Consider the following 27,718-nt stretch of genomic DNA (forward strand, 5'->3'; position numbering starts at 1 on the left):
GAGGAGAGGCAGAGGGAGGAAAGAAATAGTTTTGAAGGTTTTTTTCTTTTATTTCCTCTCCCAAAGTCGGTTGTGCGAATTTTTTTTTTTTTTTTCAATGAATGAGTTTTTGTGACTCATGATAAGTTTCTCTCTCTCTTTCTCTTTCCCCCCTTTATTTACTTCTGACACGTTTTTTTTTTTTTAACTTGATGTGATTTTTGAGTTTGGGAATGTTTTCCTGTCGACAGAATAGATTCGTCGTCGAATTAGATTTAGATTAGATTTAATTCGTGAAGAATTGCGTTGAAGTTTTTCGATTAGACAGGGTTACGCCCTCTTTTTTTTGTCCTGGCGTTAGAAATGAAACCCTCCACCATACCTGATGATGATGATGATGAAATCATTTAAATAACGCTCGAAACACAACAACACACTGAAACAATTGTTTCGTATAATGGAATCTTTAAAAAAAAAAAAAATCTCGCTTGTTTATTTCCTGGTGTGTGTGTGTTTAAAGTTTAATATGATGACGTGGGGGGGCTCCAGTCTGGTGGAGAGCATTGGGTCACAAAAACATAGACTAATAAATTTATTTTTTATTTTTGGCACGATCGGTTTATAATCTCATTAACATGAATAGATTTAAAAAGAAAGAAAGAAAGAAAGAAAGAATGAAGGAAGGAAGGAATGTTTGCGTGCGTGTGCACTCCCGCACACACACACACGCACGTTTGGTGAACTCCATGCATATTATATCATTCGAGAATCATGTCGAAGTCGGATGAAAAAAATTTTTCTTTTTTTTTTTTTTTTTAGGTGCCAGACTCGTAAAAAGTTAATTAAAGGTTAGAAGTTATTAACTATGCTGGTTAGTCGGAAAGAATGCAACGCTCTCGATGTTTTTTTTTTTTTTTTCAAATATGATTTCGTAAAGTTTACATTCGTTTGAGTGTGTGTGCGTGTGTGTGTGTGTGTCTGATGGAAGTAGAAGTAAGAGAGAGTGAGAGAGAGGGTGGTCATGGAGAAGTAAACGCGACGACTGGAAACGCGTTAAAAATCGCGCCTAAAGTCCAAAAGTAAAATCAATATAATTTTCATTTTTATTTTATTTTTTTTCTCTTTCTCTTCGTGTCCTCCTCTTCCTCCTCCTTCACCTTCTTCTCCATTTCCATGTTTAACCATCGTGGTCTACTAATATTTCCAGGCAATAAAAACGAGGGCTGGATTTCACAGGTAAATTTTTTTTTTCATTCATTTACAAAAAAAAAGACGTACAGTGTTTAACTTATGTGGGGGTCCGTTAAAAGATTCTGGTTCACGTTGAAGTCTTGGAATGCTTTGAATCTGCCGATTTCCTTTCAAATTTACATTTTTTTTATTTTAAGTACGATGATAGAGGGTCTCTCTCTCTCTCTCTCGTTTGTGGTGGAATGATTTTTCTGTTTGATACCGACTTTTTCATTTTATTTTCATAAGTTGTTAATCACTCGAGGCCTTTTTTTTATGTAAAGAGATAGAAAAAGAAGAAATTCTCTTTCTAAGGTTGTCGTGTTGTGTTGAAAGGATGAAGAAAGGAAGATATGGGAAACGGATGGATTTTCCTTTTTTCCTTTTCCTTCTCTCTCTCTCTCTCTCTTTCTCTCTCTTAAACTCTCTCTTTCCAGTGTTGCGAGTGACGAAAAAAAAAACAAGGTTTTGTACACATGTAGCAACAGCACAATGAAACAAAAACATCTTAATAATAATAATAAACTCCTGTTAAATCTCCGGGACTTGTTTTATTTTAAACAATATTATTTAAATGTTTTTTAATGGTTTACTTCTTTTCGTCGCATTACCTGTTGATTCATGTTTTTTTTTTTTTTATGTGTTAAAAAAACATAAGTTGGCCAGTCACCTTTAAATTAAAATTATTAAATGTTTTTTTTTTTTTTCATGCGGTTGCTTTCATTCGAATGAGATAATCTTGTAAAAAAAAATGGTGAGAAGTTTTTTAAACAAATAGTTAAAGATCGTTAAAAAAAACTATTTATTACCTGGTCAACTAGAAAAAATGTTTAAAATTTCGTCAGTTTTTTTTTTTTACTGCTGGAATTTTTTTTTGTTTCCCCCTTCCTTCCCCCTTCCCTCTTCTCGTGTTTTCGAACCGAAAACGAGTTTCAGGTTTGAAAAAAAAAACGAACAAGAAAAAATTATTTTTAATGGCGGCGGAAATTAAATTTTTCTATAAAGTCTTATTTATTTTTTGATGATGATTTTTCGATGATGATGTTAAATAGAAATTTAACTTCCGGTTGATGATTTGGAAGGTGGAGATCTGGAGGTCGAGGAAATGGTAGAAAAAAGGTATGTGTAGGAACAAAGGAGCATCATCACGTCGTAAAAACATTTTGTTGATAAATGAAAAAAAAAATTGTGCATGCGTGCGTGCGAAACGTACCTGATTTACCGAAAAATGACTGGGTAGTAGTACCACTTCTGGTACCGTTTGTATTGAATTACCACCAGTACCACGTACCAAGTCAAGATTCTACTTCTTAGTTCGTGATTTTACAAAAGTCTATCATTTAATATTATCAGTATATAAGTATACCTGAAGAAATTCAATTTCATCGTGTGCTTTGTGGTCTCTTTACCTTTCCATCTCTCTCTCTCTCTCTCTCCTGTTATTATCATTATTTTTTTTTTATCGGATTGTTTGATAAATACACAACACGCAATCAAAGAAAGGGAGGGGAGAGGAACTTTTAAAGGAAGCTTGCGAGATGAATGGCGCTCATACGTATTGATTATTTAACCATCACCTTTGAGTTAAGAGAAACGATTTATGGGAAATAAAATCTCCCTCTCTCTCTTTCTCTCTCTCTCTCTCTTTTTCTTTTTCTCTCGTCTGAATTGATGTGTGGCGGAATGAGTGTATATACATAAACTCCGGTCGTTTTTCTCATTTAAGTTAATATTATTATTATTACCACCTCTTGTTTCTCTCCTCTCCCGATTCTCTCGGGCCCCCCTTTTTTCCCCTCTCTCTCTTTCTCGGTCTTTTTTTTTTTTGTTTAATATTTCTTTTACCCTTCCCTTTTACCCGCTTCTTTTATTCTTTTTTTTATTTATTTCCCCCTTTCCGATAACCGCCGCCCTCGTTAAGAATTTTCTTGTTAAAATTCTTGTCCGGCAACAAAATTCATCTTCTTAATTATTCTTCGCCTCCTCGTTATAAACTCAAAACATTAAAAACAAAAAAAATTTTTTTTTTAAAACTCAGGTCGGTCGGTCGGTCGGTCCACCGACCACCGGTTAGTTTTGAGTCACGTTTATTATTATTATTATTATTATTATTTTCAAATGCGTCGTATATTTACATATCATTCATATGGTGGTTTGTCTTTAAAAAAGAAGTAAGATAAAGTCAGACGACAGCATCCCTCTCTCTCTGGATCTTCTTTTTTTCCATTCTTTTAAACGTTTGCTTGTCACAAAATGTGTTTGTGCGCGTAAGAGAAAGAAAAATTTTTTGGCTTAGCGGTCGGTCGGCAAGTTTAGGTTTTCAGGTATTGAAATAATTTTAGTTACCAAAAAATTGTATTCGAAACTTCTTATTCTCTCACATCCATCGTCAAGGTTTTCCTTCTTTTTTTTTTCGTATTTTTGAATACAGGTATTATCCATCTAAGGTACGGAACGACGCCACGAAAATCATTTCATTGAGAAATCTTCTGCCACGTTGTTTATTTTGCATTCATTAAAGGCACGAGGAAATAATAGGGGGAAGGATCGTTTTTCTGTCGACGCCATTTTGCAATTAATTTTTTGTTTTTTGGCTTTCGTATTCCGGTCGTTTTTTCGAACCTGGCAAGGTTTGAAATCGAATTTGGCATTGATTGCTGATCGGTTGCCGAATTTTTAGAAGAGTTTTCCTTCGCCAATGCAAATAATTTTATTATTATTATTATTAATTTTTTTGGCATTTTTTTTTATTAATATTTTTGCGAGTTTGCCGGGTTATTAATTTATTATCGAGTTTTCCCCCCATTCCCTCCCCGAAATAAATGTTTCTAATTGCAATTTGACGACGACCTGTTTTTCAGGTATATTATTATTATTATTATTAATTCCGGTTGGCATTTCAAATTGGAATGTCAATCGATTTATAGTGTTGTCTAAATTTCACATGCCACAGATATTTATGATTAATTATAAAGAATTTAAACGGTGGTTTGTTGTTTTTATTATTATTATTATCATTGTCGTTTGTTTATTTATTTATTTTTTTATGTTTGCAAACTTCCATCCCACGAGTTTAATAATAATAATAATAATAATAATCGATTTGTGGAATAATTTGGAAAAATGATTAAATCATCCAATATTATTTTACAAAGTTTAAATTAATCGTGCGTGAATGAATTGAACGACCGCAAAATTTTTAAAATTAATTTTTTTTTTTTGCTTTTGTTTCCAGTTTTTAAATTTCAATTCGATCAGTTTTTGCTACTACTCACCGATGAAAAAAATGATATAAAAGTTTTTACGGTCGACGTCAAGATCATAGCCATCGCCATCGCCTTCGCCATCGCAAATTGTAATCGATAGGTGGGAGCAAGCAATCGATCGATCGATCCATCAATCAATCAATCAGACAAATAAATAAATCAATGAAATCAATCGAGTTCATCATGAATGAGCTTAGAAATAGAAAAATTACGATTAGCAAGCGGTGAGAATTACTATAAAGTAGGATAAATAATAGAAAATAAATCATATTTTTCGAATCGTCGCGTAGTGTGTGTGTGAAAGAGAGAGAGGGAGGAAGACAGCGTGAAAAAAAGAGAGAAAGAGAAGAAAGAAAAGAAAAGGCGGATAAGAAGAAGATACAATAAAGAAGAAGACCATGACGGGATCTGCAAATTTCGAATCATGCGTGGAGTTAACGAAACAAGCCCACAATTACGAAGATTTGGCCCTAATTGGAAACGGTAAGGAAAATAAATATTATTATTATTATTATCATCATCATTATTATCGTTATCAGTTTTTTACAAAAAAAAAAAAAATTATTTATTTATTACGAAGGTGATTGTTAAAAAAGGAAAGGAGTCAATGGAAAGTTGAAAATTGTTGTGAAATTGATTTTTTTTTTTGAGGGGGGTGGGAATGTAATTCGCGAATTTTTTTTCTACTTTTCTCTCTTCCTCTCTTTCTCTCTCCCTCCCTTTCTTTCTTTTCAAAGAATAAATCAATCATTGAATTTATTTTTCCAGAATAAATAAATATAAAAAAAAAAAAACAGAGATTCGTAATTTTTAGTTTTTTTTTTTTGTTCTGTGCTTGCTGCCTTCACGTTTAAATGTAATGCTTCCATTTTGACAGGTTAATTCCTTATTATCATTATTATTAATAATACTAAAATGTCCAATTTTTTTTTTTTGCTGGAATAATTCCAGTAACTGTATATACAACAATGTCTTGTCGGGTTCCCAGGTATATATTAGAGATAAACGATTTTCTCTCTCTCGTTTAGAAATAGCTTTCCCCCTCTCTCTATCTTCTCTACTTTTCCAGTCTCCAGTTTTTCCAAATTTCTTTTTGGAATTGTTTAACGTTGTTGTCCCTTCCCTCCCCCTCCCATTTTTTATAACACGTTTACGTAATTTGTGAAAAAAAAAACCGAAAGACGGAGTTTTAAGAAAAGTTTTCCTAAACGTATTCCGATGACGATCATTCGATAATCGATTATCGAATAAGAATCGATTCCACGGATTCGATTCTCGATTCGATCGATTCCGAATTTTACGATTACGAATTTTCTTAATTAAAATTTTTTTAAAAATTTTTTCACTTTCCTTTTTCGTTTTTTTTCTTCTTCCACGAAGGAATAAAAAAAGTGGTTTATTTATTCGAGTTTGCCACCAATTATTATTATTATTGTTAATTTTTTTTTATTTTCTTCTGGTACGCCACGAGAGAGAGAGAGAAAGAAAAATCTCATGGCGAATGCTACTGGGAGGTATAGGGAGGAAGAAGCTAAAAAAAAATTTTAATTAAAAAAAACAAACCCACGCATTTAAAGAACGAATGGAATTCAAAATTGATGCGTTTATATATCTAAATAATTTTTTTTTTTTTAACGGTTGGACTCCTTGACTTTTACTTTAAATTTTTTTTTTTTATCAAAGTTTGATTAATCACCTCCGTTGGGAGAAAGAAAATTTTTTTTCTAACTCGTTGTTTCTTTTCTTATTAATTTATTATTATTATTTTTTTTTTATAGGAGCGTACGGAACCGTTTACAAAGCGAAAAACAAAACAAACGGTCACATAGTTGCGATGAAAAAAATTCGAGTTCACTTATGCGAAGATGGTGGACTTCCGCCTTCTACACTACGAGAAATAGCCATGTTGAAGCAAGTTGACCAATACGAACATCCAAATATAGTCAGGTAAGGTTTTTTTTTTTTTTTGTTTTGTTTTCCCCCTTTCTCCCCTTCCTCCCTCTCATCAAAATTCACCTGTTTGTTTGTGTTTGTTGTCTGTTTGTTGCGTAACGGTGTCCTAATGTCGGACCTTTATTCCTTCCTTCCTTTTTGTGGTGAAGGGTTCTTTGTTCTTTTTTTAAAAACGTTCGTTCCAGGTCTTCTGTGGATAAAATGTGTGTTGTCAATAAGTTCGATACCTACTCGATTACGTAATAAGTCGCTATATGAATTTGCAAAGAAACAAACAATCACCGGAAACGGTCGATTTCGGTTCCTTTACGCCCGCCGTCATTTTTTTTTTTTTTTTTAACACACAGGAGACGGTGGTTAATGATAAATTGTTGTTGTTGTTTGTTTGTGCGGTTGTTCGAAACCGTTTTTGTGGGTGTGTGTGTGTGCGTTTCGTGTGGATAATAATAATGATGATTTACCATCGTGGTTTTAACATTAAATCTTTTTGCCCATTGTTGCACACGACGACGACGACAATAGTCATGGCCAAAAAAACTAGTATTATTACCAAACGTTTCACGACGTGAGTAATAAATTATTTAAAATGAGGTAATTTTTAATAATAATAATAATAATAATAATAATAATAATAATATCATCCGTTTGGTTTTAAGGAAAAATGGCAGGGTTAACTTGGAATGATACTTAACTATTATTATTATTATTATCGGTATCGATAGCGATGGTGGCAGCGAAATATGGAGCAAAATCGTAATCGATAAGTGTATAAAATTCTCGGCCGTTTTTTTCTATTCCGTACCCGTCAAGGTTTTTCAAATCTCTCTCCCCGTGCAATCAAAGGTGTAGTCCACGTGTGCGATCGTGCGGGCACCCGCACGGCCCCCCACACAAAGCACACGCGCCAACCGATTAAACTTTATCGCGATTTTTTTTTTTTTTCGCTAGCAAAAGCAAATGAAATGAATGCGAATGAGGCTATAGTTATCGTTGGAAAGTCAATCAATAATCAATCGATAATGCCGATCGATCGATCGATATTTTTTTTTTGCTTTAATTAATTTTGGAAAATAATTTGCTAACGGTTTGAATTTTGCTCGTAAAAAAAAAAAAAATATGTTTTGATGTATGTAATAAAACGAAAAGGAAAAATCAGGTTTGACTCATGCCACACACACGAAATTCAATTTAAAAAAAAGTAGATGATGGAGTGAGAGAGAGAGGGGGTGAGAGGGAGAGGGAGAGGAATGTGTCGTGGAAGGAAGAAAGAATTAAAATTCTACGACGCACAAAAAAAAAAAATTTTTTGAACGATAAAAAAAAAAATTGCGAGATACGTGAAAAAATTTGAATTTTTTTTTGTGGGGGGAGGGAGGGGATAAATGAATGATTTATAAAATGTGGAATATCAGAAATGAATTTTATCAATATTTTACTTTTTGGAATGATAATAATAATGATGGAGGCGAGGGATCTCGGAAGCAAGTAGATTGAAATCGATCAAAAATTGTTCAATCGATCAAATTTTCAGTCACGTTTCGTAACAAAAAATAGAGAAAAAAAAATTTCGGACGTGAATCGATTTAAAAAAAAAAAAAAAAACTTCAACGACATATTTTTTTTTTTGATAATTGTAATAAATTTAAAATTTTTTATTCTAAGAAAACTAAAAAGAGAGAGAGAGAGAGAGAGAGAGAGTAAGAGAGAGAAAATAGAATAAATTTCGATGAGTTTCCATTCGTTTCCATGGTCGCTTAAATACATAATGAACGAAATCCATTAACGGCCATTTTTAAAAAGAAAAATGGTATATTCGTTATCGTGCGGAACCGGCGCTTCGATTTATCGATCGATCGATCGACCGGAAACGGAGTTTTTTTTTGTTACGTTTTTAATCTTAACGCTTGTTGCGATAAATTACGTAATCGTCTTCGTAATCTATCCCTTCCTATTTGTGTATTTTCAAAATAACGGATCGTCTTTGTTTATTTTTTATTGTTTGGCGAAGTTGCAAGATTGATTGATTGACTGACTGACTGACTGACTGACTGACTGACTGTCCGTCCGAGAATTGATTTTTCACAATTTACAAAAATTCTGAATATATATTCCAAGAAGTGTATTCTACTTTAACTTTCGAGGAAGAAAAATAATATTTATCCGAATTATTTTCGACTAGTTTTCGAACTTAGTGTTTGTTTGTTGTTTGTAGTTGATTGGTAATAAATAAATCACCATTTTGTGCGGCGTTTTACCCTGAAAAACAAGAAAATCACGAATTCGGTATCGGTAATTGTAAACTACGTTCGAAATTTTTTTTTTTTTGCGAGCGGGTGAAAGAGGTTGAGCCACATTCGATAATTTAAATTGTTTTTCCGGTTTTTTTTTGCGAATAATGATAATAATAATGATAATGTTAATAATAATAATAATAATAATAGTTTTTTATTCCCCACCTTGTTTGCTATATTATAATTTGTGTTATATTATATGGTTGTTGGTTGTTATTATTTATAATTTTCTTTACTTTCATATTTATTGAAAAAAAAAAAATTTTTTTCTCCTTCCTCCCCTCTCTCATTCCTCCTTTTTCTTTTTTTTCTGCCACGTTGATTTGTTTTTTTCTTTTTTCTTTTTCCCTGACTCGAAGGTTTCTTCTTGGAAGGTGACGAAAGGGATGGCGTTTCGTCGAGAAGTTTCTTTTCTTTTCTGATAAACTTATTGTTCAGAATTTGTTTTTGTTGTTATTATCGCCGAAAAAAATAAAGAAAGGAAACGGAGGTTGTTCTTCTTTCACGTTATTGAAGAAGGTTCGGAAAAGAACAGCTTAAAAAGTTATTAAACGATCACGTGTTTAGCTTATATTTAACTGTTTAAAAGTTAAAACAATACCATTATCGGTCGGTATCATTAAGAAATATTAGTTAGTGTTATTATTATTATTATTATTATTATTTTCCATTGTTTTTTTTTTAGAGGGGCATTCCAATAATTGTTGTTGTTGTTGGGTTGATGAAAAACGCCGCAAATCGTTCGCTTATTGAATTTGAAAAATGCGCCGTTTTTTTTTATTATTTTCATTATTAATTTTTTTTTCCTTTTTTTTTTTCTTCTCTCAAAATATTAACTACCTGTGATACTTTTTGTTGTTGTGTTGGTATGCCGCCTTTAAATTATAGAATCCAGATTATATTTTAAACCACGTTCCAAACATTGGGAGCAAATCGAATCGAATCGAATCGATCGACGGTTAACGGAGACATGACACGGATAAGAAATTAAAACAAAAAAATTATTCAACTCTTTTTTCAAACTTTCAAAAATGAAAAATTAAAAAAAAAAATAAATTGAATGCGGAAAGGGAAAACGAGAGAGGGGGGAGAGAAAGAGAGACACTTTGTCGAAAAATAAGGGAAATGGGTTAAGTAGTAAGGGATGGACTTGATGGCGGGTGTTGTTGTCGTGACACGCACGCACACGTGAAAAAAAAAAAGAGGCAGATGTTTGTTCGGAACTCAACGTCTTTTTCGAAAAAGAAAAGAAAAAAAAACGGAAATGGAGGGAAATCGAAAGGCACCAGGTGAGAGACAAAGGTGCCACCACCACCACCACCAGCTGCGATGGTTTCGTTTCTTTTTTTTTTTTTCTTAAAGCAAATCCTCGTTTGTTTCTTCGTCGAAAAGGTAATAGGGAAGAGGTGGTCGTGGTGGTGGTAGGAGAAAAGAGAAACCGTATTAAGGGATGAACGTGTCATTAGCAGATTTTCAAATCATCCATATGCCAATATCCCCCGTAAAAGTTGATTTTCATCATGTCCTTCCTTTTCCTTCCCTCCATCTTAGTTTTTCTTATTCGTCTTTTGTTGATTAAGGTCCAGTGAAAATAATGATCGTGAAACAAAAAAAAAATCTACCACAAAATGGCGGCGGACGTTGAAAACCGTTGAAATCGTATACCGAACGAGTTCCCGTCTTCTCTTCTATTATTTAACAACCCTCTTACTCGTTTGTTTGATTGTTTAATAAATTCTTTTAGATTTTATTATACAATCTTGTGTAATAATAATAATAATAAGTTCTTGTTAGCGTGTTGATGAATGTTTAAACGTGACCGACCGTAAGCAGAAATTTTTTCTTTTTTTTCTCTTTTTTTGTAGGGTTGTTTCAACCGGGTCTTTAGCGTTCTTTATCATTATTATTATTATTTTAAAAATATTCGTTTGTTGGTTGTTTGAGAAAGGTGGTAGTTTGTATACAACCACGAGGAGGATTCAAAAAGTTTTCCCATCGCCATTTTTTTTTAGTTTGATCGATCGATTGTTTTTCGGTTTTCATTTTTATATTTTCCTTCTCTCTCTCTCACTCTCTGGATAATGAATGACAGAGACTAATTTAAAAGAAATAGAAAGACAAAGAACGGATTATAAGGTCTTGTTTTATAGTTGTAAACAGGAAGTGACATATGTAGATTATTACAAAGAGGGGTTACAAATAAATTTTTATTACGTCTCTTTTTTGTGTGTGTGTTAAAATCGAAAAAGGAAACAAACAAACGACAAACGAACAATTTTGTTTTTTGGTTGTTACATAAAAGAATTTATTAATTATTTTTATTATTTTTCTTCTTGTTTTTCAGATTATTAGATGTTTGTTACGGGCCAAGACTGGAAGAGTATTTAGTTTTGTTCATTGTTTTCGAACACATGGAACAAGATTTATCACAATTTATAAGTAATTGTCCGGCGCCAGGGATCGGTGTTAATAGAATTAAGGTGCGGAACGAAAGGATTATTTAGACATTAAAAAAAAAAAAAAAAAAAAAGTAAAAGAAAAAGAAAGAAAGAAAAGAAAAAAAGAAATAAAAGTAAAAGAAAGAAAGAAAAAAAATCTCCGTGAAATCCGTCCTCCTCCTTAGTTAGTTAGTTAGTCAGGTATCAAATTTTTTTTTTTTTTTTTTTTAATTTTCTCTCTCTCTCTCTTTTCAGGATTTAACGTTTCAACTTTTATCGGGAGTCGATTTTCTTCACACGCATAGGATAATACATAGAGATTTAAAACCACAAAATATATTGGTGAGCTGCGACGGACAGTACCTTAAATTGGCCGATTTCGGTTTGGCTAAAGTTTACGAATTCGAATCGAGTTTGACAAGCGTTGTGAGTAGTAATAGTTAATATTATTATTATTATCATTATTATTATTATGTTTTTGTCGTCATCGTGGCTAGTCATCATCATAGCCATCATCTTCATCATCGTTATTCTCTCTCTTTTTTTTTTTTGATTAAATTTTTCTGCAATTACGACCTTGGTTAAAATGTTAATTGAACCATTCAAAGGTTGGCCAATTTTTTTTTTTTTTAACAAGTTGAAAAAAGAGAGAGAGAGAAAAAGTAATAAAAATATTTTGGCAATGAAATGAAGAAAAAAAAAAAAAAACGAACCGGATGTTGTTGTTGTTCATACCTTAAACTCGGGTTCGACCGAAACTCTCAAAGGATCAACATTCTATTAACAACAACTTTTTTTTTTTTTTACGCGAAAAAGAAAAGTTTTTAAACTTTGAGAGTGAGACAGAGAAAGAGAGAGAAAACAAGAAAATTTTTAACCTGAGTTGTGGTTGTTGTTGTCGGACTTGGTCATTTAATTAATCTCGTCATGTTTGTAGATGATTGAATGAAATTTTTATTTTTTATGTTAAGGTTGCCACTTTGTGGTATAGACCGCCGGAAGTACTTCTAAGAGACACATATGCCACGCCTTTGGATGTTTGGTCGTGCGGTTGCATAATGGCCGAACTATACAGGAGAACGCCATTGTTTCCCGGAGTTACTGAGGGTGATCAATTAGGAAAAATATTCGAGTGAGTTTATTTATTTTTTTTTCGATTTATTTCCGGTTGTTCGATTCGAGTTTAATTCGATTCTCGATTAAGTGTTTCCGCGACGACGAATGAGTATCCTTTTTAAATTTATTTTTTAGCATTATCGGAACGCCGAGCGAAAGCGAATGGCCACAAAATACGTCTCTGTTAAGATCGTCTTTTCCGCACAGTCCCGGAATCGATTTGGAAGCCGTGGTACCAGAAATATGCGGGCACGGCAAGGATTTGCTTCAAGTAAGTGAGAAAGGGATGTTGTTGTTGAACTTGATCATCATCATCATCATTATGATTACTTAAAATTTGTTGTTTGTTTTATCTTTAGCGGATGCTGAGGTTCGAACAGCACAAACGTATAACGGCTTGCGAAGCGTTAAATCATCCGTACTTTAAAGATTTCGGTTACGTACCATTAGAAATAGGAACTAGTCTCAACCAAAGCACATCGTCGGCGAGCAACGCATCGACACCCGTTTCAGTTAACAGTTGTAAATGTTGCAGCTGCGACGATTCGAGAACATCAACGGAAAGTCCAGACAAATAAACAACAAAAACAAAAACAAGGAGAAGAAGAAGATGGAAAACGTGTCACGGAACGTAACGTGCACAAAGTAAGGACGGAACGTTCGGTGTGACAACAAACAGAAAAAACGACAGAATCGATCGTCAGATGATATGATGGGTGGTGTGTGGGTCATTCGTCGTCGCCGAAAATTTCATTGGTGCCAAAAAAAGAAAAAAAGAAAAAAAACTCCATTCGAATTTCTTTTTACTACTACTATTACTATTATTATTATTATTATTTATTTATTTATTCGTTCGTTTGTTCGTTCATTCATTCATTCATTTATCCGTTTGTCGTTCGTTCGTTCGTTCGTTCGTTCGTCCGTCCGTTCGATAACTTATACAAAAATACGTTTGAAATGATGATAATAATAATAACTTTTTTTCAGTTCTTTTGGAAAATCTGGTGGGGAGAGAAAGAAAGAAAAAGGAAAAATGAAAAAATTTGGAGGGGAAAAAAAGTGGTGCCCGTTATTTTTAATTTACCTCCCCCTCCCCGAAAAAAAATTTTCAGGTTTTTCCTTTCGACGCTACCTAGCCTTCCCCAAGCCCTCCCGCCCCTTCCCTCGAATGCCACGTGAAATCCACGACGCGATCCCGGTTTTTTTTCTCACGTGAAAAATGCGGATTTCTTCTCCTTCCACGATTAATAAATAAGTTTTTTTTTTTTTTTTTTATTATTAATTATCTTTTTTTGTTTGCGGTTCCCCCCAACTTCCTTTTTCTCTCTCTCTCTCTCTCTCTTTTCTGTTTTCGGGAAACGAATTGTTACGCAATAATAAGAAAATTAAAAAAAAAAAAATTTTCTCTCTGTGATTGTCGTTGCTGTTGTTATTATTATTAACGCGACATTATCGATAACAGATTAATTTAAAAGAAAGAGAGAGAGAGAAACAATATTGCCAACCGTCATCATTTATCATTATTATTACTAATTTAAAAAAAAAAATAAATCAAGAGTTAAATGATAAGAAAAAAATTGATTTGATATTATATTATGTAAAATGAATTTGCAGGTAGTAAGAAAGAAAAAAAAATGGCACAAGGGGGGGCGGCGAAAGGAGAAAGAGAGAGAGGGAGGAAGGGAGAGGAGAGAGGGGGAGAGGAGACGGCAATATTTCCGGGCACCACCACCGCCAACGCTACAAATATTAATTTTTTTTTCATTTTTTCTTATTTATTTATTTATTTAATTATTTTATTTTAATTTATTATGTTAATAAGTAAAGAGTTTATACGCACGTACGCACGTGTATACCTGATAAAAATTTAATTTCATACTAATTTGAATCTCATTCGATTATTAAAAAAAAAAAAAAAAAAATTTTTTTTCTCGCTCCCCCGCCATTTTTGTTTTTTCTCCTCTTTCCCACCCCTCTTCCCATCTCTTTCCCTCCTTTTTTTTCTTAATACGGAAGTTGATGATTTTATTACGGATGCTTACGTCACAATTTTTTCTCCTGTACAGTTTTTTTGTGTGATTTGTTTAAAAAAAAAAAAAAATGAAATGCTAACGGTGGGAAGAGAAAAGTTATTATTATTATTTTTACTGTTTTTTTTAATATTATTATTGTTATTATTATTAATATTTACTGAACGCGGAAAGAAGAACGTAGTAAAAAAAAAAAAATATTTTTGCCATATTTATTATACCTCGATTACCTCTCTGAACATTGCCAAAAAAAAAAAAAAATGTTTTATATTAATAATTATAAGTAATTTAACCGGGATTAAAATGTTAATCATTGATAAATTAGTATAAGTAATAATAATAATGATGATGATAATGATAATTATTAATAACATTGATGATGATGATGATGATTCGTAACTTTGTGCGGTTGAAATTGATTAAACGAAAAACAAAAAATCAATCGTGTGCAAAATAAAAAAAAATTACCGTACCTGTTGACGTCATATTTATTATTATTATTATTATTATTATTATCATTATCATCATTATTAATAATTTTTGTACAAGCGTCAATAAAAATAAAACTTATTGTTTTTTTTTAATAATTTATTTTGTTTAAAAAAAAAGAGAAAAACTTACATACGTGCTCACGTGAATTTTATTATTATTATTATTACTATTAATTATTAATTATCATTATTATTATTATTATTATTATTATTATTAGCAATATTATTTATTTATTATTAACGTATTCAAATATTTTTGTTGTTTTTTTTTTCATATAAAGATAAATTATTATCATTATTGTAAATAATTGCCGTTTAAGTGTTCATTTATTTTTTTATTACCATAGTAAAAATTATTTAATTAAAATTATTATTATTATTATTATTAAACAACGTCACGGTGTTCGCATTAAAATTAATGTTGAAGATAATAATAATATGTTAATAATTTTTTTTTATTGGATTCTTTAATGAGCTGCCATATACATATACATATACATATATTTTATTTAAAATAGATAAATGGATTAATTGAATTAAAATTAATAATTCACGTTTACCTGACCGTCAAAATGCCATTTAATTATTATTATTATTATTATTATTATTATTAATTATTTTTGTGTTTATTTATTATTATTATTATTATTATTATTATTACTGTCATAAATGTTACGTTTTTCCGTTGTTGTTGTTGTTATTGTAGTGTGTTGAAATTGATTTTTTTTTTTTTTTTTTTTGTAAAAAAGTGGAAAATATAATTAATGTTAATTAATTTTTTTTTGACGTGGCACGAGAATAACAAGCAAAAGTGGTAAAATAGTGGTAGGGAGGCGCTGCTGGAGCATGAAATGTCGTCTCGGCTTTTTTTTTTTTTCTTATTCTTAGGAAGTTGAGTCAGGTCACAACTTTATCGAACAACATCTCTTATTATTATTATTATATCAATGTTCGATGTATTGAATGGAAATACATCATCACCATCATCATCATCATCATCATCATCATCATTATTATTATCATCACACATTTTACTTCCATAAAATATTTCTGGAAAATTTGCGATGCTTTTTCGTGTAATTTTTTTTTCCTTTTTATTCCAAAAAAAAAAAAAAAATTAATAATAATAATAACAACAATAGAATGTCTGTCAATTAATAATATTATTATCATCATTATCATCGTGTCCTTTCCCCTCCCTCCACTCAATTTCGATGTCAATTTATTCAATTATTGATTATTTATCATTAGTGTTATATCTGGAAAAAATAATAATTTTTTTTTAAAATTAATTTACGAACTGAATTCGTTGCCATTGTTTAATCATCATTATTCTCATCATCATCTACATCATCATCATCATCATCATTATCATCAACATTATCATCATCATAGTTGCGGATGTTGTTGCATGGATGAACATTATTAAGAAAAATTTTAAACTTTTTTTTTCACGCCCCCTCCCCTCCCCTCCCCTTCACGCCCCAGTAAAGAAGAAAAAGAAAACAAGCGCCATTTTTTTTTTTGTTCAATTTTAATAGTATTCGAATTATTATTAATAATAATAAATAATTTTTTTTTTTTATATTACGTATGATTAAATAAATAAATAAATAGATGGATGGATAAGTAAATAAATAAATAAATGACGTATGTACAAAATTTATGTACGTGTACATAATTTTTTTTTTATTTTTTATTCTTTATGTATTGTTTTCTAATTAGCTCATTTAAATATAAACGTTTTTTTTTTTTTATTATTTAATTAATTTAAATTGTTTGTTTGTTTGTTTGTTTGTTATCCTTATCGATTATTATTATTATTAATAAATAAGTTTAAATTTTGTTGTTGTTTAGTTAGCGCGATTGTTGGTTGTATTAAAAGGAAAGAAATGTTTACAAATCGTTGACTCGATTGTCCGGCGGTGGGGATTTACAACAACCGGACATGGTTAAACCCGTTAGCGCCAAAATTATCGTAAAAACGGAAACGGCACATATGGCACCGCCTAATATGTCCAATATAGGATCTCCGGCCATGGGTTTCATCAATATGAGATATGAAAGTCCGACGCATGTTAAAGTGCTGAATGCCGCGAGTGTAACAAAACCTGGAACGAAATAATAATGATGATAATAATAATAAAAATGGCGGATTTTTTTAAATTGCAATTAATTACCTGTTACGTAATTTCTATTTGGAAGCCATCTCCAACAGTAAGAACGAAATCCTAATAATCCTAAAATAAAATTAATAAAACCGGATAACAAACCAAAATCTAAATAATATCTTCTACCGATCTGGAAAAAAAAACAAATAATAATAATAATAATTATGGAGTTCCAGTGGAGTTTAAAAAAATGGAAAGTTTATTTTAATACCTTAGATAATAGATAAAAACTAATAGCGCAAGTTCCAGTTGCTGTTATCAGATGAATTATTGTTGCAATCATGAAACAAGTACTCGTGAATTTTGGATGATAATAATAATAATCATCATCGGTATTCGACCAAGAACTAAAATCTTCCATAAAACTAAATCTCGATTTATTATTACTATTATTATTATTATTATTAATATTTTTAACTGGAGAAATTTGAACGGGATTATTATCGATTGATGAATATTTTTGTGGAGTTTTTAAATTTTTATCATTGTAATAAATATCGTTTGATTTTCTCACTACGACGCCATTTTCTAACATGAAAGTGTGAGCGAAATTAGGTACGCTTTGATTTCTTTTTATTCTCGTTGTCGGTTGTTGTTGCTGTTGTTGTTGCAGTTGTTGTCTTGAAACATTAAACGATTGATTTTGTTCTCTGTTGATTGTTTTAAATATATTTCCGGTACTTTGAAAAGTTTTCGATATCGTTTGAATGTTTCTCATTGGTGATACATTTTCGGTTTGATTTTTCCTTTGAAAAATCGGCGTTATTATAGCCGTTTTCGATGGATTGATTTCCGTTGTCGTCGTCGTCGTAGGTTTGTACGGACTACCCCTCGTCATTATTCTAGAAATTTCCGGTTGGGATTTTTTCCTCGGTGTTAATGGTTGCGTCGGTGGTGGATCCGTGAAATAATTCGATATATTTCTTCTCGCCGTTTTATTTTGTCTATCGTTAAGAGTTTTATTCTTTCCTTTACCGGAAGTTGATTTTACGTGAAATATTTGCATGACTTTTTTATCGAAGGGTGTGGTGGATTTGTTAGGGGATGATGGACGATGTTGTGATAAATCCCGATATTTTTTCGGAGAATTCGGTGCGGAATGTGATCTTTTATTGTTTTTAGTTTTTTGTAAATGACTCGGTAAAATACATTTGGAAACGATAAAAGGTTCGTGATTGTCGTTAACTGATGATGCACCTATGGGCGGTTGCCTTTTTGGACTCCTCATAAAAAACGTTTGTTGATTTAATAACAAACGTTTTGGAGAATCGAACGAACGCGTCGGTGATAATTCCGACATTTCAAACGAATTTGTTTTTATAGGTATGAAAGTATTATTATTATTATTATTATTATTAAACATTTGTCCCGGTGATGTCGATATAGAATTCGAAGGACTCATAACCGGATGATAATCGTTTTGTTGTCTTCTGCTCGGTGTGACAACCGTCGATGAATAATCGTTTGGACTAACGGCTCGAGGTTTGTAATTTTTTTTATTATAATTTTTAGAAAACGAATAATTATCATCATCATCATCATCATCATTATCATCATCATCGTGAGATTTATTAACTTCTATGGTTTTTTTCAACGTCGGATATCCGTTTTCATCGGGTAATATTTCAGCATATCGATGTATCGATTTTTTTTTATTCGATTGTTTAACTATATTATAATTATCATCATCCGATGGTATTTCTTCGTACCTGTGATACCTTTGTTGATTTTTTCTATACAAACTGAAAATAATAACAAAAAAAAATTAAATTTTTTTTTGTTTGAAACGAACAAAATGGCTGCCGACGAATTCGTCTTCGTTTTATGACTCGTATTTCGAAACGAAAAAAAAAAAAAAAATTGTTTTTGTTATTATTATTACTTACTCAATTTTCTGGTTTCCGTTATCATTATTATTATTATTATTATTTACATTAATAGAATATTGTTGAGGTTCGTTTTTATTCTTTGTTGTTGGCGGTGGTGGTGGTGGCGGTGTTGGTGGTGGATCTAGTGGCATCTGATATCTAAGACTTTTTTTATTTTCTGTTGTTTCATTCCCATGACGGCTATGATGATGCGAATGATTATCATTATCATCATCATCATCATCATCATCGTATTCTAAGGATATATCTTGATAATACGCAGCATTTCCGTCATTATAATAACCTTTTCCATTTTTGTCCACTTGCGATCTTTTCTCGCATATTAAAGTCACTCTTCTATTGTTACACTCTTCAATAATAATGGAACCGTTGCTTTCGTCACTTCCTCCGAATTCATCCGAACCGGAAAATTCTTTTTGATAATTTGGATGTACCAAAGTCGTTTGTTGTGTTTGTTGTATTTGTCGTCTTCGATTTTTATCTTCATTTAAATCCGGCGAATCCGGATCTATTTCAGGTACGTATTGATAATCGTATAATGATGAATCGTATTGATGACAATATGCTGGATTGTTGTAACCGTTTGGAGTACCCATAACGAACACGTCCTGTATAAAATAATAATAATAATGATAATAATAATAATAAGAATTAATAATAGCAATAAATTAAAAAAATTAAAAGGGTTTCCAAGCAAGTTTAAATTGTAATTCTTTTTTTTCCCGCCATTATTGTTATTATTTTTTTGTTCCCCCCTAAGAAAATCATTCATGTATCGGATCAAGGCCCCCCCAAAAAAAAGAAATAGGGTGACCGTGACAAGTTCTTAAAACAAAAGAAAGAGGAAAAAGAAAAAAAAATTAAGTGACGAATATCCGGTTAATTTATAAAAAAAAATTAGTTACACAATGGTGATCACGATTATTTACTTTTTTTTTCTTCTTCTGTTTGTTTTACACACTCGATTGTTTTATTTTTAAAAATTTTTATGTTTTATACAAACGTTTTCAACATAACGCACAAACAAACAAACAAACGATAAATCGAACAAATAATTAATTAATTAATTTTTTTTTTGTAAAACGAAAAACAAAACAAAACAAATTTATTATTATTAATAATATTATATAAACAAACAATTAAAAATTTATTTATTCACAACAAACAACAACAACGAATCGCGACAAACGGAAATAAAAATATAATGATGATGATTAAATTTTTAATTATCGAGAGGGAGAGAAAAAAAAAATTAATAAAAATTTCGTTTGTGTTATTTTTTTAATTCTCCATTTTTTTCAGTCGACCGTTGGTTGTTGGTTGTTTTTTAACTTCTGGAATGAAATTTTAAAATATAAAAAAAGGGGTTCGTCGTCGTTGTTGTCGTCGTTGACGTCATTTTTTTTTTATTTACGATACTAAAACCGTTAAAAATAAACCGGATGAGAGTTAAAAAGTTAACAACAATAAAAAATTTTTCGATTCGAAAATGTTCTTAATATTCTCTTTATTTACATTTTAAATTATTAATAAATAAATAAAATTATTTATTAAAATTTTACTTACATAAATAAACAAATAAATAAATTTTTATAAAATTATTAATAATAATTAAACAAACACTCGCGAACACACTAAAAACATTATTTATTTATTTTAAAAACAAATTTATGGATTTGTAAATTGATTAAAAGTTTATTTAATTAATATTAAAATCAATAACTATACATAATTATACTTTAATAAATAAATAAATAAAATAAAATAATTATTACTCCGTTTGTTATAAGTTATAACGTTAAACTAAATGTTTTATTTTATGCTTTCATATGCTCAATATAAAAATTTTTTACGAGCGAGGAAAGAAAATCAAACGAAGGGAAATTTTTTATTTGTTTGTTGTTTGTTTTATGTTGTTTATGTTATTTTTTTTTTTTTTGTAATGTTTTACATATGTGTGTGAAGAAGTAAACACGTGGTTAAAAACTGGAGAAAACTTTTTAATGTTTTATGTTTTTTAAATAATAATAATAATAATAATTAATAACGATATTAAAACGACGAAAAAAAATATGGCGTGAGTTTTGGAGAAAATTTCCAAAAAAAATTATTTTTAACGTGATTTACGTAAATGTTTTTAGGCTGCGAATGTTTCTGGAGAATATATTATATATTTTTGTTTTGGAAAACTTTATATTTTTTGGAATTATTTGATTCCAGACACAATTAATAGAGAGAGAGAAAGAGAGAGACTACTACAAACGCATAAAATTTTACGTGTGGAAAAATATATCGACTGGAATTATAATATTTAACGGTTTTTTTTTTTTCGGTTTTTATACATTGATAAAATTTTTAAATATCCTGGAGAAAAAATAAAAAATTTCTCCAGGAAAATTAAATAATAAAAAAATGATGATGTATAGTTCATTTTGATTACGTTTTAGTTTTTCAACTCAGGTAAATTTAAATTTCATTCCGCATTGAATTAAACGATTATACGGTAAAAATTAGGGCCGATTCACAATTGAAAAGAGAAAGAGAGAGAGAGAGAGAGAGAGATGAAGCAACAGCAGCTGGCGGTAAAAAAAAAGGGAAAAATAATGTAATTTCACTTGCATTCTGGCTCGTGCCAATAACGGTCGAAAGGCAGATGTCAAAAAAAAAAACCTTTCCTAAGCTAAAAATTCTAACTTTGTTTCCCCCCTCCCCTCTTTTTCCTCCCCTTTTTTTTATATTTTAGTCCTCCGTTTCTATATATACAAATACATCTGCCTTTTCCTTTTCCTATTGTTGTTAGTACTATTAAAGTAAAAAAAAAAAGCGGGAAATTTTAAAAAAAATTATTTAATACGTATCGTGCATTCCGATGCACGTGATAAATGCGTGTTTTGGCCATTTTTTTTTAAATGTAGTGACCAATTTAAATACAAAAAAGACTGGAAAATTATTGTGGAGAAAAACGGGATTCCTTCGGGATCTTTCGATCGAAAACTAAAAAAAAAAAATTTTTTTTAATTTTTTCGCGCCTTGAATAAAACACTCAAAGTTATATACTTGAATGCATTGAAAATTATCTAAACATAAATTTTTAGGCGTTTTTTAAACAAAAAAATTTTTTATTGAAGTAACAATACGTAAGTTAATTAAAGGTTGAAAGGGTCATTTTATAAATTAATAATAGGGTTCCAAATTTCATAGGAAAATGATAGAATAAAAAAAAACATTATATTGCTGTCGCTATGGAAAAATTAAATTTAAAAAAAAGAAATTGGTGTAGGAAAATTGTATCGCATCCATACAAACGAAAACAAATTTGATGGTTGTTGTTGTCGTAACGATAAATGGCGCAAAAACGAAGAAGTTAAGAAAAAGAAATTTTATACGAAAAGGGGAATACGATAACCAAAAAAAAAGAAAAATGCTTATTAATAAAAGTTTCGATTTACGAAATGAAATTTTAAAAAAAATTTTTTTTCTTTTGTTTTCGTCATGTCACATAACCCAACCGTATTTTTTTTTTTTTTTCCCTTCCAAACCCTTTTTCAGAATACAAAAAAAAAAAAAAAAAAAAACAACAGAAATTCAAAGAGTTAACAAAAATAAGGCTCAGTCTTATACACTCTCAGGAAATTCCACACACACACACACACACACACGCACACACGCACACATTTAAAAGAGCAAAAAAAAAAAAAATTTTTTTCCCATCCATAAATGGAAACTCGTTTTTTTTTTTTTTTTTGCAAATCGTGGAAGTTTGGCAAATAATTTAATTTAACACTTTTAGTCGTTGGTTTATTTTTAATTGAGTTACAAGTGAATTTCTTTTTTTTTTTTTTTCATTGTTATCGAATATCGATTTATTTATTTATAATCGATTCGATTATATCATTATTAATCGATAAATAAATAAATAATTAATTTAAAGTAATTAATAATATAAATATAATTTTAATTAATAATAATTTAAAGTGAATCATTAAAATTTTACTGTGCGAAAAAAATAAAAAAAATCGAAAAAATTTTTTTTATGTGCGAAATAATTTTTTTACGCAATTATTAATTTACTAATCGGTGAGTTAATTAATTAATAAGTTTTGTGTATTATTATTATTATCTATTATTAATTATTAAATTTAATTTCGTTTTATTACGCGTAATAAAAAAAAAAAACGTCGATGAAGTGAAATAAAAAAGGAAAGAAAAAAAATTATTCGCGTTATTTTAAAATTATTATTATTATTATTATTATCGTTAATAAAATGAAGAATACGTGCGTGAGTTTATTAATAAGTTATTAAAATTTATTTTTTAGTAAATGCGTAATGAAACGCCATTAATAATAATAATAATTTTTAATTAATAAAATTTTATTTAAAAAGTTTTTTAAAAAAAATTAAAATAAAAAAATTTTTTTGTGAAAATTTAAAATCGCACGACGACGACGACGATCGTCGACGACATTTATGTAGCAATAATAATAATAATAATAATAATAAAATTATCGTGGGAGTCAATGGAAAAAAAAAAACAAAACTTGACGAGAAAATGGAAAGAAAAAAAAGAAAAAATTTAAAAACCAGCTGAGAGTCATTTTCCGTTATTTTCAAGGTCACTCGTCTCTTTTTTAAATATCCTTTATTATTATTATTATTATTATTATTATTATTATCATCATCATCATTATGATTAAGGTTTGGTTTTAATAAAAGAAAAAAAGTTTTCGCTTGAGGTTAAATAACGTTTCGGAAAACGAGTAATTATACCGGAAAATTAATTATTACGTTTACCAAGTACAAAATAAGAAGGATACGCGTACGGTTAAAATCATATATCAATCAAGTTCAAATTATGCGTCTCGATAAATCATTAAAAATTATCCAGTAAATTTTGTGGGATAAAAAAACGGGATAAAAATAAATAATATCGATGAGATGGATTTAAAGGGGGGGAGGGGTGGGTAGAGGGTAATATGCCGCATTTAAATTCACACGCGAATGAATGAATGAATGAATGAATGAATGAATGAATGGAGGAAAATTCCGAGAATTTATTTTTTTTTTTTTTTACGTCGAAAAGATTTTTCACAGTCTGGAACCACTTTGAAAATTTTTTGTTCAGAATATTGATTAATATTCAGAATAAAAAGGATTTCGTTTTAATAATTTTTACGCTTTGATAACAGATAACGAAAAATTATTGACGTAAATGAACAAAAAAAAAATTCGATTCGAATAATAATTAATAACGATACTAATAATAATAAATTTTTTTTTCGTCGCGTTTCCGTTTCCGGTATCGATGCGTTCGTCACTTTCGTTTTCTTTTATATTTGTATAATTACCGATCGAGTTATAAATTCGTTTTCTTATTTTTAATAGCTCTTAAAAAATTTTTTGCCACGATTTTCGGGTCATTAGAAATGATGGATGCGATCGATGGTAATAAAAAAAAAAAAAAATTTATTTAATTAAATAAAAAATTTGGAATCGTTTCCGGTTATGACGTTGTCATTAAGTTTTTAAAAAAAAAACATTTTATTGACCTTTTGACCTTTTAATTAAATTTTTTTTGACATTAACGTCATTAATTTAATCCATTTGAAAAAAAATTATCTTTGTCGTTGCAACGAATCGAATAAACAATAAAAAATTCGACTTGTTGCTTTTTTAACTGTCGTTTTGTTGCAACAACAAAACGAAATTTGCCGTTTTCCTTTAATTACGTGTAAAAAATTTTTAATTTATGTTCTTTCAATTCTGCCAACTTTAGAAAAATAAATAAATCAATTCGAACTGAATTTTAATTAATACCTACTAACAACGATCGTAATAATAATAATAATAATAATAATAATAATAATAATAATAATAATAATAATAATAATAATAATAATAATAATAATAATAATAATAATTAATTTATATATAAAAAAAATTCGTTGGGTAATAAATTTTAGACAGAAAAAATACGAATGATGATAATGATAATAATAATAATGATGATGATTATTTACGTAATGTTAATAAATTAAATGTAACGTTAATAAATAAATAAATAAATTATTATTAAAGAGATTTTTTTTTGTAATGACACGAATCGTTTGTTATGTTTGTTACGTGTTGGTTTACATTCAACACGAACAACAAACAAACACCCAAAACAACCATTCGTTTAAAATCAAACAACAAACATCAAACATTGTCTTAAAATAAAAAAAACGATTTTAAAATATTTTTCGTTACGTAATAATACTAATAATAATAATATTAATAAATTTATCACATAAACTTCATTAATTAAGAGAGAGAGAGAGAGAGAGGGGGAGGAGGAGGAGGGAAGCATATTTAATAAATAAATAATGATTGAAAACAAAATGGCGGCGGAGATACTTTTTTAAATAACGTGGCATTTTTAATCGAATCTTATTATTTTATTTATTATAAATTATAATTTTTGTACTTTATCATTATTATCACCACAATAACGTCGAATATTTTTGTCGATAATAATAATAATGATGATGATGATGATGATGATGATGATGATGATGATGATGATGATGATGATTATGCCAAATGAAAAATTTATTTTATCATTTTACCCATATAAACGCGATTTATCGAATCGAATAAATAACAAACAAAAAAATTTTATTAATTAAACGAATTATTATTATTATTGTTATTATTATTATTATTATTATTATTATTATTATTATTATTATTATTATTATTATTATTATTATTATTATTATTATTATTATTAATAGATTTGATAATGCGTAAAAGCGAGTTTAATAAAAAAAAATCGACGAAAAAATTAAAAGGAAAAATCGTCCTTGCGACTCCATTTTTAAAAAAATATTTTTTTAAATAAGTTTTTTCCTTTTTTTCTTCTTTTCACCTTGTTTGTTACGTTTGTTTGTTTGTTTGTTTATTTATTTATTTTATTTAACATTTGTAAAATTTAAATAAATATTTTTTATAATTTACATTACAAACAATATGAAAAAAAAATTAATTTTTGGATTTTAGATTTGAGAAAAAAACGGAGGAAACGGAGGAAAATTTTTTTTTTCTTCTCCAGTGATAAAATTCCAAAAAAAAGGAAAAATAGAAAAAAAATTTCCTGGAAAATTTTTTGTTTTAATTACTTTAAAAAAAAAATAATCATTTCCGTCTTCCTACGAAAAAAATTAATTTTCGGATATTTTTTTTTTTCGGTAATAAAAATATTTCGCGTAGGTTTTATCCCTTCCAGTTTTTTTTATTTTTCTCCAGTAAAAAATTTTTTTTTTTTTTTTTTTTTTTTTTTAGGAAAGAACAAAAAATTCATCGAAGGAATTGAAATCATCAGTTCGTGTTTGATTTCATAACGGAAATGATTAATAATAAACGTAAATCTTATTTTCCGGTATAAATAATATTAATATAAAATTTTGATGATAACAACGTTAGTTATCAGTAATAATAATAATAATAATAATGGTTTTGTGTAATAACGTAATAATTAAAAATGACGTGCAAGAAGAAAATATTGTTATGTGGAAAGAAAACAACATAAAAGATGGTTTTGTTATTGTTGACGAAACGGAATTGACCAAATTAATTAAACGTGAACCAATCGATAAATATTATAAATTGGAACAAGAACCGTTTGCCAAGTAAGTATTATCATTATTATTATCTAATTAATTATAATTTCCGTTTGTTGCGAATTTTTAAAAAAGAATTTTTGACCGTTTGTTGTCTAGTTTGTGAGAATGCGATTCATTTTCATTTTTTTTTTTTTTTCAAGACGATTAGAAATATCACATCGTTGTCATCCCAGTAGTTGTTGTCGTTTGTTGTTTGTTGTAGGTTGTTTTTGTCGTTTCGAATTGTGACGGGTATTATAATCAAAAAAAAAAATTGAAAAAAATTTGATGATGAAAAAAAAACCGACGTAGGCGTCGACACGTTTACGACACTTTGAGTGACAAAATTTAACCGTGAGGGGGGGTGGGGAGAAAGGGAGGGGAGGTGAACAAACAAACAAACAAACAAACAAAAAATTTTTTTCTTATTGATTATTTTAATTAAAATTTCCAGCGAACGAAATTCGTACCGCATTTATCAAAACGGCAAAAAATTTTTTTTCTCCATCAAATTGATAAGACAAACATCATCATCGCAACGTGTCGTTTTTTATCAATATGAGTTCGTTGAACTTTTATCGAATACCCTCGCGCACATCATTTAATAAACAATTTTTTTTTGTTTACGTGAGTTTGAATAACAAACAAACAACAACAATTTCGAACAATGGTGTGCTCATCGTCGAGACTTTCAAAAAAAATTTTTTTTCCAGTAAAAAAAAAAAAATGACTCGAGGGCAAAAAATTAAGGCCTACACACAAACAATTTTTTTTTTTTTTAAATTTCAATACAACCGAGTAACTATCGTGATTCACCCACTTGAAAAAAAACTTAATAATAATAATAATAATAATGATGATGATGATGATGATAATAAATTTAATTTTTTTTATTTATTTTTGGTAGCGAGAAAACATCAAAAAAAATTTTAAATGTTTGTTTTCTTGCTTGTTTGTTTATTTGTTTATAAATATTTTATTAATTATTATTATTATTATTTAAAAATTTTTCAATGTTGGTAATCCAGGTCACGGACTCACGGATTATTCAAATGATTTCCTTGTTTTATTAATAATAATAATAATGAAAATATTTTGACGTTTATAAAAAAAAATAAAAATCGTTTATGAAAAAACAAAATGGCGGCAACCTGCTGTCAGTATAAGAAAAAAAAAAAATTAAAAAATGGTAGCATTTCTTATTCGAACGTGGTTGTTGTTG

The 27,718-nt window shown here is 29.2% G+C and overlaps 3 protein-coding genes across 3 annotated transcripts; 2 read left to right on the forward strand and 1 right to left on the reverse strand.

Annotated features, from left to right (window-relative positions):
- Positions 1–4,873: 4,873 nt before the first annotated feature.
- On the forward strand, positions 4,874–12,851 carry Phum_PHUM065530 (mitogen-activated protein kinase ERK-A, putative; the record flags this gene model as incomplete). The annotated part of the gene is made up of 7 exons (XM_002423481.1): positions 4,874–4,958; positions 6,254–6,422; positions 11,064–11,199; positions 11,413–11,583; positions 12,129–12,289; positions 12,409–12,544; positions 12,633–12,851. 7 exons carry the CDS (start codon positions 4,874–4,876, stop codon positions 12,849–12,851), a joined length of 1,077 nt encoding a protein of 358 aa, XP_002423526.1.
- A 3,839-nt stretch (positions 12,852–16,690) lies between these two features.
- Positions 16,691–19,450, reverse strand: Phum_PHUM065540 (uncharacterized protein; the record flags this gene model as incomplete). The annotated part of the gene is made up of 4 exons (XM_002423482.1): positions 16,691–16,905; positions 16,975–17,095; positions 17,177–18,698; positions 19,113–19,450. The coding sequence occupies 4 exons, from the start codon at positions 19,448–19,450 to the stop codon at positions 16,691–16,693; spliced, it is 2,196 nt and encodes a 731-aa protein (XP_002423527.1).
- Positions 19,451–26,401: 6,951 nt separating this feature from the next.
- On the forward strand, positions 26,402–26,745 carry Phum_PHUM065550 (uncharacterized protein; the record flags this gene model as incomplete). Its single annotated transcript, XM_002423483.1, has 2 exons — positions 26,402–26,523; positions 26,658–26,745. The coding sequence occupies 2 exons, from the start codon at positions 26,402–26,404 to the stop codon at positions 26,743–26,745; spliced, it is 210 nt and encodes a 69-aa protein (XP_002423528.1).
- Between the last annotated feature and the right edge of the window lie 973 nt (positions 26,746–27,718).

Source organism: Pediculus humanus, genomic scaffold (assembly GCF_000006295.1).
Source record: "Pediculus humanus corporis 1103172107413 genomic scaffold, whole genome shotgun sequence".
Classification (NCBI taxonomy): Eukaryota; Metazoa; Arthropoda; class Insecta; order Psocodea; family Pediculidae; genus Pediculus; species Pediculus humanus.